Source organism: Eretmochelys imbricata, chromosome 11, assembly GCF_965152235.1.
Source record: "Eretmochelys imbricata isolate rEreImb1 chromosome 11, rEreImb1.hap1, whole genome shotgun sequence".
NCBI classification, from domain to species: Eukaryota; Metazoa; Chordata; order Testudines; family Cheloniidae; genus Eretmochelys; species Eretmochelys imbricata.
Window position 1 is genome coordinate 45460436 of NC_135582.1, and position 15329 is coordinate 45475764.

The 15329-nt window shown below is 38.8% G+C and overlaps 1 protein-coding gene across 1 annotated transcript in view; it reads right to left on the reverse strand.

The window, feature by feature from the left end:
* The window catches only part of CCDC141 (coiled-coil domain containing 141), a 141765-nt gene that overhangs the window by 35290 nt on the left and 91146 nt on the right, over positions 1-15329 (reverse strand). Inside the window, exons 9-16 of the mRNA XM_077830395.1 lie at positions 14416-14557; positions 12383-12502; positions 9973-10164; positions 8579-8755; positions 3949-4128; positions 2438-2563; positions 1276-1464; positions 791-970 (exon numbers count right to left, since the gene is read on the reverse strand). Coding sequence (XP_077686521.1) covers positions 791-970; positions 1276-1464; positions 2438-2563; positions 3949-4128; positions 8579-8755; positions 9973-10164; positions 12383-12502; positions 14416-14557 — 1306 coding nt within the window. The remainder of the gene's footprint in view (positions 1-790; positions 971-1275; positions 1465-2437; positions 2564-3948; positions 4129-8578; positions 8756-9972; positions 10165-12382; positions 12503-14415; positions 14558-15329) is intronic.

The following is a 15329-nucleotide window of genomic DNA, read 5'->3' on the forward strand; positions in this document are numbered from 1 at the left end:
GGAGGGGGAGCATGGGAGTGCTTTGTGCTCCCTTTCTTCCCTTGCACAAATATATAGGGCACGTGACAATCTTGCTAGGAAGGAATAATGCTTTCCTAAAACAATACCCAATTTCACTGGGAAAATGAGTCTCTGGAGGAAGGCTAGAATCCAATAATAGGATGACATTTTTATTATAGTTCCCTGTTTGTTCTTTCACCATAATTTGTTTATAAAAGAATATGGATGCAAAACCACCTCTAAAAAGTAGCAGGAGTCTAAAACTTACATACTTTAGCAGCTGTCAAGAAATCAGCTATTAGGACCAGATCTGCACAAAGAATATCAGGGAGCAGGAAAGCAGATTTTCCGTCTCCTCCCTCCAACATTGAATGTATTCACAGAACTCATAATTTAAAAACAAACCAAAAGCCAAAAACAAAATAGTGAGATTTCTGAAAAACTAAACATGTTTTCTCTGCACCACAATGATTCATAAAGTTAGTGGGACTGCTGAACAGTAAGCTCCACTGTTGAAGACTTCTTTTAGTTTGATGCAAAAGAAAAATCTGCAGACAAATCAGAGTCACTACATTAAAAATACATTTTAAAAACATAAGTGTGAAAATGCTTAACCATTTTGCTTTCTATTTTTTCTGCCCTCTTTTAGAAGAGTTATTAATGCTATGAATTACTTTTTTCCCAGGGCATTAATGAGTTGTATGCACATCAAGAAGTCAGTCAGATAGCTCTAATGCTTCAGGCTATAATATGCAATGCTAAATTTACTGATCATTCAGGTTTTACTTACAGAATGCTGCACTGCAGAAAGGCTGTCCACTCCTAGGGTAAGAGCCAGTTTATATAGATGTCCAATATGCGCATGTTTTTCCTGAGTATTAGCAAGGTGGGCTTTAGCTTGGTGTGCATCATCAGGGATCTCACTTGTTTCAGGAATCTCCAGTTCTCCTGATTTTACAAGCCATTCCAGCTGGAATATGTTTGAAATAATTTGTTAAAGGAAGTTACACGATTCCCTTCCTCATCATCATATGTTGACATAATAAAATGTGGAGGGATAGGTCCGAGGCACAGAATTTGTGATTTAGATCCAGAGTTTGAGCTCACCAGGTTTCAGAGGATTTCAGATCCAGAGTTTCAGTTCAGTCCCACAGGTGGGTAAATGTTTTTAGTTTGGGGCAAAACAAAGATGACAGGTAGTACCAGAAACAAAAAGAAATTAGTTGCAACAGGAAAAAGGTATATATTTTTAAGGATAAAGATTATTATACTTACTTGTTCTTTGACATGATGGAATTTGACTGACTTGTTGAAAATTTCATCATATTCTGTCAACCTTTCTTTTATCCTCTGCTGAAGATGAGTAAGCTCATTTACCTTCTCAGAATTTTCTTTAACAGGAACTCCTTTTAGGCTCAGCAATTCTGATAATTTTACTGTGTATTCAACCTCAGCAGTTAGTTGCTAGCAAATAAATGCAATAAATTACTCAGATTTGCAGGAATTACTTTTCATGTATTATTTCATCAAATGTAAATTAGGGATGGGGAAACTGTCTTAGAAAAAAAAATGCCATCCTCTTCTCCATGCTTTTCTGAATCTTTCCTCATTTCTAGAAGTGAACCTGAACTTTTTAGAAATGGATCTGAACCAAAACCTCAGATCCATAAACCCCTACAGTTAGGAAAGTCTGGACCAGATCTGCATTTTGAGCTGTGGACAATCAAGTTTTTTGTTCCCCACATTTTCAATTTCCCCTGTACTTCAGGATTCTAGCAAGGTCAAGAACTGTAGCAAACAATATACAATGAAAAGGGATCTTCCTGTAGTATCGACACTCCTTTCTCATTGTCAGATTGATATTAACTCGTTGGATACAAGAGACTTCACAGATGAATGTCACCTAGGATCTGGAGTTTAGAGGTGGCAAATAGGGGTGCTGTGCTAGGAAGCATGGAGGTCTTCTGGATGCTGGAAGGCATGACAGGTGGGACTCAAGCCTGCAGAGCATGAATTAGAGGAATGGGAGACAGAGAGACTTTCCTGGAATCAGGAGCTGTAATGTGGAGGAGGTAAGAAGCTCATGTACAGAAACACTCCAGCCCCCAAGCAGTTCTGCTACTCCCCAAGCACGGAGCTGGGATGTCCTTTTTTTGCCCTTGTGCACTGGACTAGTTTTTCTTCTGTATATCCAGCCTTTCCTTGTGCATCATTCCCAATTTGCAGCTAAAATTGTAGGTGACATTCTGAGGAGTTAACGCACCACAAAAGACAGTTTGCATACACAACCCTACATAGAGTATAAAATGTAAAGCCTAATCCTGCAAAGACTTTTTCCTGTGCACAGCCCCACTGAACTCAATGTAAATGTAACTCTTTGTAGGATCAGGGATTTGCAAAGAACTTTCTTTCACTTTGGATCTCACCAATTTCTCACCTGAAACTGTTGTTTCATTTGGTTAAATTTTTGTTGTAGTTCTAAGAGAATCTGAAAGTTACTCCCAAGGTCAACTGCTGCAGCAGGTCTGAGACCCTCCTCAAGAATCATTAAGTTATGAGCAGTCTAAAAGAAACAGTGACACAACACACGAGTACATTTTTATCTGCATTAAACAATTTACATTCCATTGAAAAGCTCATTTTTGTAAATAAAGTAAAAAAAAAATTCATCTAAATTCTGTCAGTAGAATTCCACAGAGTGATAGTACACCTGTAAAATGGTAGATCCTAAAGATAATGTAAAGGGAAGCTGCCGCCTGTCCTAAATTTGTTTTAAAATGATAAATCTCAATCTGGTGCGAATCCTCTGACATTCTGAAGGGCTACTGAAGACTCTAAGCACAGTGTAGCTGGAGAGATTCACATGCACTGGGGTGAAGGGAGGCTGGAAAAACGACGCACAATGGAACCCATAGTGCTTTCTCTGCAAGAGCTTGTAGAGTGGTTTAGCAATAACTAGGTTGGGGGTATCAGTGGATAAACAATTAGTCAGATGAACTGAATGCATCTGATCAAGGGAGCTATAGCTCACGAAAGCTTATGCTCAAATAAATTGGTTAGTCTCTAAGGTGCCACAAGTCCTCCTTTTCTTTTTCCGGATACAGACTAACACGGCTGCTACTCTGAAACCTGGCTAAAACATGTGATACTGGTTGCATAGTGGACTGCAGCCATCACTGTAGCTGCTGAAGTAATCTGCAATCTGCCCCTGGGCTAGAGAAAATCCTTTTCTCATTAACCACTCCATAGCCCATTTACTCTGGCTTTATTCACAGAACTAGGATTTGATTTACTGGAAGTAATTAATACAGCTGAAGTAACTATTCAGCCACAATCATGCCAGAGAAATAAATGTGTGCTGTCTGGGAAGGTACATTTAAATGCTCTTCTTTTCAGTACAAATACATGATTAGAAAATTGTAATGTGCTTGTAAAAAACTAAGAAGAAACCCATAACATTTATAAGCATTCTACCTTTTTTTCCCTAACACTGGCTCTTTCAACAAAATATTTGTAAGCTTAAAATTCGGTAGCGGTGTCAGAGTCCTTCCCCACACCCAAAGTTAATGCTATGCAGTATATAAAGCAGTGGTTCTCAAAATGTTGTCTTCAGCAGCATTTTATGGTGTGCATGACACAAAAATGTTAGAAAAATCAAGCAGTTTAATGCAGCAAACAGAACTGGCTGAAACTGTTTCAAAATTTGAAATTACGACCAATTAAATATTGCAAAACAATGAAAAAACAGGAAGAATTTTCGGCATGTTTCATTCAACAGTAGCAGAAAATAAAGTTGGGGATATTAAAGGACCTATTCCATAGGGTGATCTCTCTTTCATAATCTGCAGAATTACATGGTGAGAGAACCACTGACAGGTGATAATTTCAGACTATTAATGATGCAGAAATGTTTGCCAAAGCCATCTTCTTCAAATATGTTTCACTTACTTTTTTAAATTGCTCTTTAAATTTCCAACATTTTTGTTTGATGGACTTTACTTGATTGATATGGAGTTTCCATGTTGTCCACAGGTGCGTCAGCTCTTCCTTTTTTTTATTTAGTTTGTCAATAGTATCTTCAGTTACTTGCACAACGTTTTCCAACTTTAATATAAGATTCTTATTCACCTGGTAAATAAATGAAAAATGCATTTTCATTTTCCCCAAAGAGAATAACACATTTTTTACAAGAATACAAAACAAATTTAGAGTTTTTCCCTCAACAAAATTTAAAAGAGAGCAGAAAACAATCAGTATAATCCAGCATAATCATTTTGGAAATTCCTGGTTGTTTGTGTGTTTATAAAGGCAGTGGTTATAGAGGACTGGGAGTGGACATTGGAGGCTGGTTCTTTGGTTCAGCAGTGACCAAGAATTATCACCTTTTGATGACTGCTTGATGGCCATGCAAAAATCAGGTGGAGTCTTCAAGCCAATGCTTAATGGACAGTGTTCAACAACAGAAAAACTACCAGCTGTGACAAAGTTCCTCCTCTACCTTGGTGGGTCCTGCGCTTATTGGCCGATTTTGCTCGCCTCAGAGATTCACAGTAGCCCTCAATTTGGCCACTTTTGTGGCTCAAATCTGCTGTTCACTCAGATAACCTCATCATTGGCCAGCATGGGGAAAAGGAAGGAGAACAATCCCCACAGTCTCTGCTGGCCTACCTAGTGGATCGGGGAACAGACCAGAGACCTTCCCCTCTGGTGGAACTCACAGTCCAGTTCGACTCCTCCAGTATCAAGGAGGGATGGGGGGAACCCGGGCCCACCCTCTACTCCGGGTTCCAGCCCAGGGCCCTGTGGATTGCAGCTGTCTACAGTGGCTCTTGTAACAGCTGCGTGACAGCTACAACTCCCTGGGCTACTTCCCCATAGCCTCCTCCTAATACCTTCTTTATTCTCACCACATGACTTTCCTCCTGATGTCTGATAATGCTTGTACTTTTCAGTCTTCCAGTAGTACACCTTCTCACTTTCAGCTTCTTGCACCTCTTGCTCCCAGCTCCTCGTACACACCTCACTAACTGGAGTGAGAGCCTTTTTAAGCCAGATGTCCCGATTAGCCTTAATTAATTCTAGCAGCTTCCCAATTTGCTACAGGTGTCCTAATTAGCCTGCCTGCCTTAATTAGTTCTAGAAAGTTCCTGAGTGTTCTGGAACCTTCCCTGCTACCTTACCCAGGGAAAAGGGACCTACTTAACCTGGGGTTAATATATCTGCCTTTTATAACTCTCCTGTAGCCATCTGGCCCGGCCCTGTCACACAACATTGGCATTAATTTACACAGTTGTTGGAACTTTCAGCAAAGAATTGAATGGGACTGAAGGAGGAACTACTTACTTATCCTTGTTTCAGAGTAACAGCCGTGTTAGTCTGTATTCGCAAAAAGAAAAGGAGTACTTGTGGCACCTTAGAGACTAACCAATTTATTTGAGCATGAGCTTTCGTGAGCTACAGCTCACTTCATCAGATGCATACCGTGGAAACTGCAGCAGACTTTATATATACACAGAGAATGTGAAACAATACCTCCTCCCACCCCACTGTCCTGCTGGTAATAGCTTATCTAAAGTGAGCAACAGGTTAGGCCATTTCCAGCACAAATCCAGGTTTTCTCACCCTCCACCCCCCCACACAAATTCACTCTCCTGCTGGTGATAGCCCATCCAAAGTGACAACTCTTTACACAATGTGCAACTTGCACAGATACAGACAGACATCATCTTCCTTTCGGTATATATAAAGTCTGCTGCAGTTTCCACGGTATGCATCTGATGAAGTGAGCTGTAGCTCACGAAAGCTCATGCTCAAATAAATTGGTTAGTCTCTAAGGTGCCACAAGTACTCCTTTTCTTTTTAATGAAGTTAGGCCATTTCCTGCACAAATCCAGGTTCTCTCACTCCCCCACCCCCCTCCAAAAACCCACCCCCATACACACACAGACTCACTCTCCTGCTGGTAATAGCTCATCCAAACTGACCACTCTCCAAGTTTAAAACCAAGTTAAACCAGAACATCTGGGGGGGGGGGTAGGAAAAAACAAGACTCCAGCGAGAAACTGCTGAATTGGAATTCATTTGTAAATTGGATACTATTAATTTAGGCTTAAATAGAGACTGGGAGTGGCTAAGTCATTATGCAAGGTAGCCTATTTCCTCTTGTTTTTTCCTACCCCCCCCCCAGATGTTCTGGTTTAACTTGGTTTTAAACTTGGAGAGTGGTCAGTTTGGATGAGCTATTACCAGCAGGAGAGTGAGTCTGTGTGTGTATGGGGGTGGGTTTTTGGAGGGGGGTGAGGGAGTGAGAGAACCTGGATTTGTGCAGGAAATGGCCTAACTTCATTATCATGCACATTGTGTAAAGAGTTGTCACTTTGGATGGGCTATCACCAGCAGGAGAGTGAATTTGTGTGGGGGGGTGGAGGGTGAGAAAACCTGGATTTGTGCTGGAAATGGCCTAACCTGACGATTACTTTAGATAAGCTATTACCAGCAGGACAGTGGGGTGGGAGGAGGTATTGTTTCATATTCTCTGTGTATATATAAAGTCTGCTGCAGTTTCCACGGTATGCATCTGATGAAGTGAGATGTAGCTCACGAAAGCTCATGCTCAAATAAATTGGTTAGTCTCTAAGGTGCCACAAGTACTCCTTTTCTTTTTACTTATCCTTAGATGTGGTTCCCTTTGCACAAGGCTGAAACACTTGTGGGATAACATGAGGCAAACATATTCAGTACTTTTGGGTTTTTTGTCTTTGAGGGTTTTTTTTTGAGGACTCACCTCAGTGACATCATAGAAAACTTGATAATTCTCTTTACTCTTTTCCCAACTCTAGCACAGAATTTTTCCTCTGAGGAAGGCGGTGTGTGTAAATTATATCCAGACACGGATAAAGATTTATAATACACCCCCCAAGAATATACTAGGACCACATTAGCAGAAGACATGTTGGCAGCAATAGCTGAGCCTTGGAAGAGGCAATATCTGAGAGACCATCAGCAAGGACAAACTGTGTGGAGACAGTTCTACCATCCATTTTTCTAAAAAGTCCTTTTATATTTTCCAGACTAGTACAGACTGCCTCTTAGTGGATGCAGAGTAAACTGTATATTGCACAAATAGAAATATGTGAGTCTAATGGGATCTACAGAAGGCCAGGGTTATCTGCATGGAGACCCTGTGCTTCCATAACCCCAGATGGCACAGCTCCATTAAAATCATGCTAACAGGGATCCTGACTGTGGTGGCCCCTGGGACCCTCAGAAGGCACCTTAGTAAAAGAAATAATACCATCCCTAGCTATATAATTATTTCTGCTTAAACTCCATCAGGCTGGCCTACTTGCTCCTGCTCCTGGCTTCCAAGTGTCCAGACTACTCATGCAGATCCCAGATATGCTGACTGCCCTCCACAAGGTGCAGAAGCGGAGTGAGTGGTGCAGAGCTAGCTTTCCTCACTCACATTCTGCATGGGATGGGAGTGATCCATGAATGGAGACTATGGGAAGGATGATCTCGCCTTTAAATGGTCTACAAATGCATTTTATCCTTATATGCAGCTGGATCAGCTGGTCACTTGCTAGCAATTCCTGCATGGCCTGAAGAGGGTTATATATCCAGGCATGCCCTACTGCACTGTAATGGAAGGTTTTCATAGGTTTTCAAATTCTGCAAGCTCAATCGACAAGAAATAGAAGGTGATAAAATGTTTAAGCTGTCTTAACTTCCTTTGAAATTTCAAGTTAAAAAATAATGTCACCTAAGAATTTCCTCCCAATTTAACCACATTACTGTGATTTTTCTGATGAGAAAATCAGCATGAAATATTTTGTTTTGGGTCAGCTCAGTCTGAATCAAGATATTTTGTTATATTGAGTTGACCCAAAACATTTAGTTTCAAATCGGTTAAAAAAAATAAAGGGCATTTTACTAGCATTGCCTTATGGCAAGTGTGGTTTGGGTCCCCTACTGTCTCCTTTGAGCCAGTCTCCCTGAAGGAGTTCATCCTCCACAATGCAGCATGGACACACAGATAGTCCTCCAAGGAGACTGGCTCATAGGAGACAATGGAGACCCAAACTATGCCTCTCCTAAGGCAATATGCTAGGGAAATGCTGTGTAATGTTGAGGAGCCTTTGGAGTGAATTCAACAAAACAAAATGAAACATTTACATTTCAGAAATGTCAAAATGTTTTCTTTCTATTGCAAATGTCAAAATGAAATGTTTTGCCATTTCCAAATCAAAATTTTTTTACAATTTCTTTGCTGCCAAAAAAAAAGAAAAGAAAAGAAAAGAAAAAGAAAAACATTTTGAAATGAAAAAAAAAAAAGTCAACATTTCCCACAGGTGGAAATTCCAAATTTTGCTCAGCTCTAATTATGCCCCCTCCCCACCCCGAAACACAATAGAAATACTGTGCCCTGGGCAAGCTCCTCGGGGCATGGGAGTAGGATCCATAGATCTACTCTTAATTTGTCAGTAGTTATTGTAGTTTTGTGCATATTTGAAGTTATGATTGTGAATTTAACAATTAATCCTTGCTACAGTGATAACTCAGTGAACTACAGTCTCACCATATTTAATGAATTAATAAAATCATGCCCCATATCTTGAGTAGAAAGAATCTTCTTTAAAACCATCAGCCACTGAGTATCAGCTGACTCCATCACAGTCTTGTTTTCAGCTTCACTCTCTGTTTGCACAGGTTCAAATTTATAGAATTCCTTCAGACTTTGAGCCTGGTCATTTACCTGCAGAAAAATGCAAGAATAAAAATACAGGCCTCAATCTCTCAAATCAGACATGGTGGTAGATTTGAGTAATACATTAATGAACGTTTTCCATGTTTTAAACCGCATCCTCCTCTACAGAAAACTGGACAATCATAAAACAAGCAGAAGTGTGTTAAGTAACCTGGAAACCTATTTTAACAGCTGGCAAATAGGCTCGGGACTGAAGTAAAAAGTTTATTATGCAACGAGAGCTTCTAAGCATACAGCAATACGTTTTTAAGTCGGTAGCAATGTGTTCCATGTCCATCATCTATTATACAAATATTATAAGTTGTTTAGCTCCATTTAATGTGAAGTAACAAAAATTAGCATTAGACAAATACAACATGTGACAAACATAAAAAAACACTGAAAGTCAAACATTAGGATATGAACAAGTAAATGTGATATTGTTCTTAATTAGCGTCACTAGAATTGAGAGCTTAATTGCTATGGCCAAATTTACATGAAATATCCTCTGTTCTCATTTTAGTTTAAAACGTACAAGGAAAATATTAGTGAATAATCTTTAAGTATTTAAAAACAAGGATCCAAAACATCTAGTTCTATTACTAGCCCAGGTTTATCAGTTACCAAAAGCATGTTAGAAATGAAGGGACTGATTATGGTCTCAGCTGGGGTGGTTTACGCTTGCATCATTTTAATTCAATTTTTGCACCAATTTAACTAAACTGTTTTTTTTTTTCTACCAATTTAATTACATTGGTAGAAAAACCAGACCCTAGTGTGGACACAATTATACTAATCTAAAGAAATTATATCAGTATAGCTTGGTTTTGGTTAATTTACTAAGGCAAGCTGTACCAATGTTAGCACTTTTAAAAAGATATTCACGTGAGGGGGGTTACACTGATTTAACTACAGTGGTGTCTTAAACCAATGTAGTTAAATCAGTGCAAGAACTGCATGCATGCAAATCCTTATGCTTGTGTAAATTAACTGATGAGGGCTGGACTACACACAGTTCTTGCACTGATTTAACTGAGGCCCTTTCTGAGGAAAATTACCTCATTTGGAATAGACTGCAGCCTATAGGCTGTGTAGCTAGGAGGCCTGCACAGCCTTCCCTGGGATAGCAGCCCTAGATGCTATTTTAGGCTAGGCAAAACCCTTGTTCTCTCTCCATCTTGTAAAATTACAGAGTGAAGTCCGGTAATTCAGTAGGGAATCTGTACCTCCTTCGCTGACTTTAAAAATGCAACATAAGCTTTTAGAACGTCTAGTTTTGAACTAATATTTTTGTTAAGTGTTGCCAGTTCTTCATTTAGAAGGTCAGCTTTGCTAGAGAAAGCTGCCACCTCTGCAGGTTCAAATTCTTCCACTTCATTAATAATTCTCACAGCTGCTTCCAGTTCATGTGACGTTTCCTATGAGGACATAAACATAGAACACAGTATATGGTGATTGGAAAGGGCTCGTGAAAATTCACATCCTAATGTTAATTTCTGGCAGTATTGGCTCTGTTTAACCCACCCACCTACATAGCAAAGGAACAACTCAAAATGTACATTAAATGCCAAAGCTAAACATCCCCCTCCTGTGACAGTTTTGAAACCAAACACAGAGCCTGAACATAATAAAATTTGCTAATTTTAAATGGAAAAAATGTGTGTCTGAATATTTAAAATCAGTGTAGCCACTTGACAAAAAAGCAAGGGAAATTCTCCACCTGGGAATGCTGATAGAGGAAAGGGATGTGCCATCCACAACAAAGAGCATGGTCAGTAAGTTCCCATGCAGTGCAAATCTGCAATCCCCCAAAATCAGAATAGGGGACAAACAGCATATCCTGTCTGCTTACTGTCTCCACTCCCCAAACCCAGTAGTATTTTACTCTGGGTTGGTTGTGCAGATTTCCTGGACATTACCACCACACTGGTAGAATCAGCCAGGATTCTGTTTTTCAACTCTACTGTGGTAGCTCACAACTCTGGGCAAGCACAGATGTTTTACTCAAGCGTTACACCTACTTGTTCTAGTGGGCCCTATAAAATCGGAAACACCTCTTCCTGAAATTAGATGTTGCTTTGATTTCACATGGAACCTAGTGAATAAATTGCCAGAAGGGACTTTGACAGCAACACTTTGTTCTCAAAAACACATAAGAACAGTCATGAATAAAATCCAACCCTAGTGAAAAGCCTAGCTACCATTTACTGCCCTAGTATTGAAAGGATCCAGGGTTTCATTTAAATGTGAAAAGTCTGGTAAACATGATGGTAAATCATTTCAGGAAACAAGACAGAGGTTTTGCTTATGTGTTTTTCAAATGACTTCTGGATCCCAAATTTTCTCAAAAAATACATAAATACTTTAAGAAGTGAATTTATGGAATTATTGTCCTGCACGCATAATGTTCTCATCCAAAACTGCACCTGTGAGGATGGCATCAGAACTAGGAAAAGTATTTGATGCATATATTTCTATATCTAGAGGCCTAAGATAGCTTTGGATACTTTAGTCCATCTTTTGGATTCATAGCACATGGTATATTTATCTCTGACACTCAGCCAGAATGCAAGCTATATACCCTATGAAATTCCATAGAAGGAAAGGGTACGTGGCGAGGATACTGTAGTCAAAGCACATTATACGGTTTCTAGAGAAAGATCACAACAGGCAAAGGAAATATCCGCGTCAGAATAGTGTTACACAAATTGAGCAGAAATGTTGGCAAAAATTATTTCATGCTCATTTGCCACAAAGAATGACTCTTATAAAGCTTCTGTTATTTTTATATTCTTGCTGAGTGTTCTTCAGAATTGCTTGTACGTGAATTTAGTTTCAGTGCTACTGCACAAACCAAATGATTGGATTATATAAACTGGTATAAGATAACAAGGAAAAAGAACAACAAAGATACTGAGTTTTCAGATATATGCTCAAATTGGGACTAGTTCCGAAGAGAATACATATAGCTGCATTTTAAAGAGCTCCCAGCTTAGCCTTAAAATATGAAGCTGAGGTGAGATTTCAACAGATTAGCAGAAAGTGGGCAGGTGGGGGGTGGGAGAGCTAAAGTAGCTTTAAGGCCCTTTTGCATGTTGTGGGGCCTATCTGGGTAAAACAGCCTCCCTGCAATGATTCATGCTGTGGTGTTCTTAGAAGGCAGTCTTACGGCTGTCTCTACAATACCTGTGCATGGACCTGGGCTTTTACACCATTCCAGCCCTTTTACCCAGCATGAAGGAACCTGAGTGGGAGAGAATCTCACAACTGGAATTTTGATGACCACATTCTTGAACATGTAATTTTTGACATCCCAAAAGTTGGTGGATCAGTGATATACATCAAGAACATGACGCTTCCAAGGGTATTAAAATCTGACTGTGTTTGGGTCTTGAGATACTAACAGAGGATAGGATGATACTAAAAAAAGGTAGGGCTGAGATGAGAATGGAGAGTACCCTAACTGTAAGAATTACCTGCTTGCAGTTTTAGTTATATTATTGTTGATGGACTATAAGATTTAATAAAAATGAAGACCTATTTTCCTTCTAAGGAAACATGCCCATCCCCAGCTATTACTTAGGGTAATAGCATATGAAAAGGTTTTTTTTTGTTTTGTTTTGTTTTGTTTTTTACCTTAGCTTGATTAGACAGTTCTAGGTATTCATTCAAGACTTTCTCCGACTCAGTCAAACAAGAACCAGGATCCATACTGATTGCAAGTATCGGACTGATTTTTTTAATTGACAATGATACCTTTAGTTAAAAATATAATATATACATAATTATATTAATTTACATCATTAGGCATAATAAAAACAAACTTGCATAGAACAAAGTGAGGGAACAGACATAGCTCTTGGCATTGTACCACTTTGATTTCAGGAAATACAGAGGATGCCAAAAACAAAAAAGCCAACCAACCAACCAAATTATTCTATTTCAAATCTAATTAAAAGGTCTGGTTTGCACTTGGGACAAAGGTTCATGCCTGCTCTCTCTCATTTTATCTAAATTGTTTTTTCTCACCCTAATTAGTCCAGCATTGTTATTTTAATAAGTTGGGAGCTTCACAATGTTATAATCTAGAATTTACTACCTTTAACTGAATACTTTCAAGATACCTCATGTTTTAAAAAAGTTTGTTTTATAGACTGGGCCATTTAAAAAAAAATAAAGCATCTTTAAAACTTCTCTAGCAATCTAAAAGGTCTTTTTTCTGCAGATACGTGCACATAACTTCTCTTAATGACAACAAGAGTTGTGCATGTATGCTGGCAATAGGATAGGTCATGAAGAGCAGCTTCAGATGACTCTATATGTGGTATACATAGCCACCGCTAGGAATGTGAATTCATGTTTACCATCCATTTTAAAATGGGGCTTCTGAATTTCGTCCAGGAACTGTATGATTCAAAGGGAGCCTAATTTAGCACCAGATCCTTCAGAATGCTTGGCTTTAATGGGAGGTTGCAATAGGAAGTGTTTTACTTGGGAGGGTGAGACACTGAGAAGCATTCTGTGAAGAAAGCTGAGACCTTTTGGCTCAAATGTTCAAAATGTCCTCCAATTCTGGGTGTCTGGGTGGGGGTGCCCAAAACTGAGGCACCCAGAATCAGAGACCACATATGAAAATGTGAGGCTAAAAATGATGAAGTTGAAAATAGTTACATTTAGAGAATTCATTTGGTTTAGATTCACATTTTCCTAGTGAGGCCTTTTGTGCAGGACCAACAGAAGGTACCAGTGAATCTTTTCTTCTCGACTATTTAAACTATGCAGTATGTTCATCACGCTCCAATATCCTGAAACCTCATTTATAGAAAGTGTGTGTAAAGGGATCCATGGATAGCAAATTGACTTCTTCCCATTTGATTCAGAATAATTACCTGTAAGCATCACATGTACATTATGAAATGTCAAATTGCGTATTGAATAATTATTGAATCATTAAATATTATTTAATAGTTTTGGTCTGCACTTGGGGATGTCTTTGCTACGAACCTTGCGACAAATATTATATTGCATTAGAGGTAGAACAGGCACATAGGCTCAAAGGGAAGCCCTAAACGCCTATTCTAGCTCTAATGCAAAATAACAGAGGTCAGAGAGAGCTGAAGACACACAGAAGGCTTTCAGTACCTTTCAGGATCAGTTCCTTAATGAGTAAAAGGAGCTGTTATTGTGAATGTGATACACTTTCCTTTGGCAGCACAGAGAAATCACATCACCTGTGCTGTGGTTCACAATCCCCATTCCTGTTGTCCCCCGAGTTTGCTTCACCTCCTTTCTCATCGTCGACAAAACAAAATATGGAAAAAAATATAAAGAATGCAGGAAACTTACTTGCAAGTCACAGTCCAGGATTGCTTGCTCATCTTTGCCAAAACAAAGGGCTCATTATCAAAGCAAATTCATGATTTATTATTTAATAGGTATAATGTGTTTGTAGAATCAGCTTCATTTTCAGAGCAAGGCATTTAAATATACTGGTGCCTACGGCTGCACTCAGCATTTCATAGGTATAATTCACCTATCCTCTCTACCAGCTAAGTACATTATTTGGCACTATTCAACCAGAAGCGAAGTCTAATGTTCTAACAGCTATAGTACAGAAATTCAATGCAGTGTGCATGAATACATTAATGAGGATGCCTTTTATAATATACCTTCTTTAGATAATCTTCTAGTGAGGCAGTGAGCCCTTGTTTCTTTAAAGCAAGTTCTTTGTAAGCAGGACACTGTCTGATTAGTTGATCCACTCTTTTCTGAACATATTCTAGCATTTCCTGAATTCCAGTCATCCAAGAGCTAAATTGGAACAATACAGCTGTTAATACTTCTCCTGGCTTGTGCACCAGCAAGACGACAGTAGGTGAATAAAAATAGCTCTTCAGTTTCATATCAGAAATGATTTAGCAAGATTTTAAAAACTCAAGTCTTAAAAAAACATAACAGTAATAATGCAGATAAAATTCTTAAGGAGCAGGGCAGAGCAGAGAAATGACATTTCCTGACAAATTATTTCACATTCAATGCACTGTTAATCCCAATGACTTTAGTTGCACTACCAATTGAGTAAGGTACTACTCAATGCAAGTAAGGGTATTCGATTCTGGCCCTAGAGGAACTAAGCAGAAGGGAGAGAAATGAAACATGAACAATTGAAAATATCTGACATACCAAGTGGCTTAGATTTCTATTTTTAAAGGATATTTCACTTTACCTCCAAAAGTTTCAAATTTTCTTACAGTAAATGCACAAAACTTGTCATCTCATTCCCTCCATGCTCTAAGATAACATTTTTTTAAAGATGCTGTTTGAACAGAAGTGTAGAATTAATCAATTGAGAAAGCACTGATAGTTTCATAATCTGAAACATTTAAGCACCAGGGTGCCAATTCGCAATAATATGAATGCTTGAGGTAGTTCTCTCCAAATTGTAAACAAGTCATCACATAGTATTAGGATTTGAAGATGGTGCATAAAAAAGAATTAATGCTCATATTAATTAATTATTGAAGTTGTCTCTGACAAAGATAAATAAATACATAAATAAATCCAAAAATTAGAAGATGAATTC